At 44.0% G+C, this 4,188-nt stretch overlaps 1 protein-coding gene across 1 annotated transcript; it reads right to left on the reverse strand.

Moving 5' to 3' along the window:
- Positions 1–1,336: 1,336 nt before the first annotated feature.
- slitrk4 (SLIT and NTRK-like family, member 4) lies at positions 1,337–3,941 on the reverse strand. The gene is given in 2 exon segments (XM_055159395.1): positions 1,337–3,494; positions 3,496–3,941. Coding segments are annotated over 2 exon segments (2,568 nt in total). The 5' UTR covers positions 3,906–3,941.
- Between the last annotated feature and the right edge of the window lie 247 nt (positions 3,942–4,188).

Below are 4,188 nucleotides of genomic sequence, written 5' to 3' on the forward strand. Positions count from 1 at the left end.
ACACAGAGATACGTAAATGTACTGAGAGCTTTTTGTCACGTCCCATTTTTATTCGACCAAGAAATCCTTTTGTCGACTACAGCTCTAATCTCCAGAGAGACAAAAAAGTGGAGAACCCTCTGCTGGAAAAGTCACACAGTGCGCTTTAAATTAGACCAAATACTCTTTAAATAATCTCGTATAGAAAAATAAAGCAACTATGTCTGCAGTTTGGACTACGGATCTGACCAGAGGGGTTGGGAGTAGGATTATACCATTTCAAGTCCGTTAAATGTCTCATCTTGTAATTTACAAACCAGTCCCACAAATACAAATAATGTAAGACATACAAAATAAATTTCCAGGTTTACGCTTACATGGCAAGCAGCTTTAGTAATATAGTTTTTTAATTACATTTTTTCAACTTTTTCTTCAGAAATAAGTCCTTTGACAGTGAATGTGCCGTTAGATAATATCTCACCCAAAACAGTTTTTTTGAACTTCTGAAGAGAAACACCATTCAGTAGACACTATATTTAACATGGCTCTTTACACAAAAAAACATCAAGAAATCATTCCTAATAGTGGTGCCTTGTTGCCTTTTTCCAAATGAAGTACCACTAGCATTTTTAATCCATAAAAAAGTCAAAGAGTTTATGCGGAAATCCCAAATGCGGTTTACAGTGAAACATCCGTAACCTTTGCAACTAGGACCGAGCACAACTTTCATAAAGCAAAAAATAGACCAATTGTTTGAAATCTTTTGGGGAAAAAAAAAAAAAAAAAGGTTGAAAATGGTGAGGTATCTTCTCAAGCACTGTTTTTCAAGACCCTTGCGGCTGAATTTGGTTGGGAAACAAATGAGCCAAAAATACAAAAAAAAAACAAAAACAAAAAAACAACAACAAAATGAAATACTTCTATAGCAGCAGATTGACTAGTCTGTGTAGTCCACGCTGTCCAGTCCCTGTTGTTTATGTAAGCACGCAACACAGTTTGACTCACGGTGAATAATCCAGAATAGTTCTTTTAACTTGCAAACGTATCCACGGCGATTCGAGTGCGAGCTTTGTAGTGTACGGAGCCATTTCGTCCATCTCTGCATTGGTCATTACGGATTCCCAGAAGGCACTTTTTTTTTGCTATGTGTGGGAGAGAGATAGAGAGACCCAAAGCGAAGGAGACGAAGGAGGAGGGAGAGGAGGAAGAGGAGGCTTGAATGATATGTTTGTGTGGCTAAAAGAGAGAAAGAGAGAGAGAAGGGAGAAGCAAATCAAGCTTGAAAAGACAGATGACTTTGGCTTTCTGTCTGCCCGCATGGAACCAATGGACGAAATTAAAAACAAAAATAGCATCCTTACATTTTGCTCAACGCAGTCTGCTCCTCTAGCACCTGTAGGTAGTCCGGCGTGCCTTGGAGCTTGGCTTTTAACTCATAATATTCACTTTTTCTCTGCTCCACCACAATCTTGCTATGATTCCCGCCGATTAGTGACGTCTTTTTCATCTTTCTATCCAGACTTCTACTGTCTGGATAGCGTATCTCATACCCTCCCATCCCTATACTGTTGAAATCGCTTTTTCTGTCCAGGAAATTTTGAATAAACATGCTCGGCTCTCTGTTGGGAAGAAACTCCTCCAGTTCGTCAATGGTGCTGAGTCTTTTATTTCGCTCCAAAGTTGATAAAGCGTCCTTATCCTTATCACAGTTTCGCAGGATGATCTTTTGCCTCTGTGAATCCGCAAACTTGAACCCCGCGTCTAAATCGGAATTCCTGCCGATCCCGCACGTGTGGCTCTTCCCGATATGTTCGATAGTTTGCGGGATAAAAGTCTCTCCTCCCAAATCATCACCGGGAATCGCGCATTTTTTCCCCGATTTGTGGTTGTGTCTGCGGAGTTGCAATGACATCGACCCGCACTCTTGACTGCCCAGGCCTTCTTGCCTTCCAGCCGGTTTCTTATTCCGCCTCAAAACGAACACCAAGAGACAAAAGGCCACGAAAACAGTTAATATAAGCACTACGAGAATGCTCAGGATCATTATCGACAGTGGGACAGGTCCGCCGTTGGCTGCTTTTCCGACTCCCGCGGGGGACAAGGAAGTCAAAACTGGAGTCGCGCTTGTTAGAATAAACGGACGCCTATGGATCAGTTTTGGACATAGGATTTCGCTTTTCAAGGTTTTCAATTCTTTGTTGGAAAACTGCACGGGTGATGCGCATTTCACCTCTTTACCTGCTACTCCATCGTTTAGCTTCTCCAGCCAGAGTTTTAGCGCAACCAAATCGCACGAACAGTCCCACGGGTTTCCTTCTAGGTCTATTTGGGTCAATGACTGCAACTGGTCCAGCACTCCGCTCACAGGTAGAGTCATGAAGTGATTGTTTTTCAAATTTAGCCTCGCCAAAGGTACACCGGCGAATACGTAAGCGGGCAAGCTCCGCAGGACGTTATTGTTGAGATAAAGGAGCTGCAGATTGGGCATTGAGTCAAAAGTTCCAGCTAGGATTTCTTTAATCGCATTGTACTCCAGATACAGATACTGCAAGTTGGTCAGACCTAAAAACATCTCAGGGTGTAACTGTTCTAGCTGGTTTCCGTTTAAATACAGTCTCCGTAGGTTGGTGAGGTTGGCAAAAACGCGATTCGGGACAGTTACAATTTGATTGCTTCCGAGATGGAGGAGGTCTAGTCCTTCAAGTCCCTGGAAATCGTTGGGGCTTATGTCTCTGATGTAATTCCCACTTAAATGCAGTTTTTTCGCATTGGGAGGTTTGGGCATAAGATCTGATAACGTTTTGATGTTGCGTTCTTGACAGCTGATGCTTATTCCAAAATCTGAAGGATGCGCCTTGCAGCTACAAGGTTGCGGACACATTATAGGCGGCGTCCGGGTTTGAAACGATACGATTTGGCTATTTCTTCCGAATGGCGGTAATCCAGCCACAATACCATTACCGTAAATTTTAGAAGAGTCTGTCGTTTTTGGTGATTTTGTAGCCATTGGCATTATGGTTGTGGGGGACATTTTGGAAGGCCCATTGTCACCTGGCAACGGCGGCATCCTCACGTCGAAATCGCTCGCGGTCCCCATCGGGCACAGTTCTTGCTTGTTAGTCTCTTTCAGTAGCCTCCCGTACAGATCATTTGGCGTTTCGCACACAGCTTCCCCGATAAAAATATTGTACGGCATATTTTCTAGCCATGCTTTGAGCGGCGCTAGGTCACAGGTACAGTTCCAAGGGTTATCATCCAATTGCAGTTCTACAATTCTGCCGATGTGCTCCAAAACTCCAATGTACGGCAGCTTTTGGATCCTGTTCCCTCTTATATCCAGATGTGTCAGTGACGCAAACCTGAAGATGTTATCTGGTAGCGCTTGTATTAGATTATCATTGAGGATTAGCACTTTTAGCTTGTGGAGTTTGTTAAAAGCTCCTTTCTCGATGTATTTGATCAAATTGTAGTCGGCCTGGAGGTATTCCAAGTTCTCCACGCCGATAAATGTGTCCGCGCAACACTTTGAGCTCATTGTTGTTCAAATGAAGCTGTTTTAAAGAGCTCATCCCGGAAAACGCTCCCCCTTCGATGTTCTGGAGGTTGTTGTTGCCGAGTTGCAGCGACACAGCGTGGGTGAAATTCGGGAAAGAGTTCGGGTACAGGATATTCAAAATGTTGTACTGAAAGTTCAAATGATACAGCTGCGACACGGGCGGGATCAGCTGCGTTGGTCGGTACACGGTTAGCTTCTCACAGTTGACGTAGAGGACGTTCTCCACGGACATGCACGCGCACACGGAGCACGTCTCTGCCACGAGCTCCGGGGAGGAGGGGTCGGCCATGGTGGGGGTGTCCGTGGTGGTGAGGGAGAAGGAGCCCTGGACACAGGACAACAGCGCTGCCAGCAGTCGTACGAGCAGCATCTCGCCGGTTACAATTCCTCCCCCACAAAACCATTTAGTGACCTTCAACACACAGAAAAGACACACAGAGTTACACACAGTTACACACAAAGGGCAAAAGGAAACACATCTGAGCACAAGCAAAACATGTTTATGCCTAAAGGGCCACATGACACTGTTTTCTCATCTATGGTATAATTAGGGGTGTGCAAAAATACTAAAATATCGATATATCGTATTATTTAATGTGATGATAAAGTATCGATATCATGTTCGTGTTGTATCGATATATCACCAAGAGCAT

Source organism: Boleophthalmus pectinirostris, unplaced genomic scaffold (assembly GCF_026225935.1).
Source record: "Boleophthalmus pectinirostris isolate CB_2022bp ecotype Guang Dong unplaced genomic scaffold, ASM2622593v1 HiC_scaffold_23, whole genome shotgun sequence".
Taxonomy (NCBI): domain Eukaryota; kingdom Metazoa; phylum Chordata; class Actinopteri; order Gobiiformes; family Gobiidae; genus Boleophthalmus; species Boleophthalmus pectinirostris.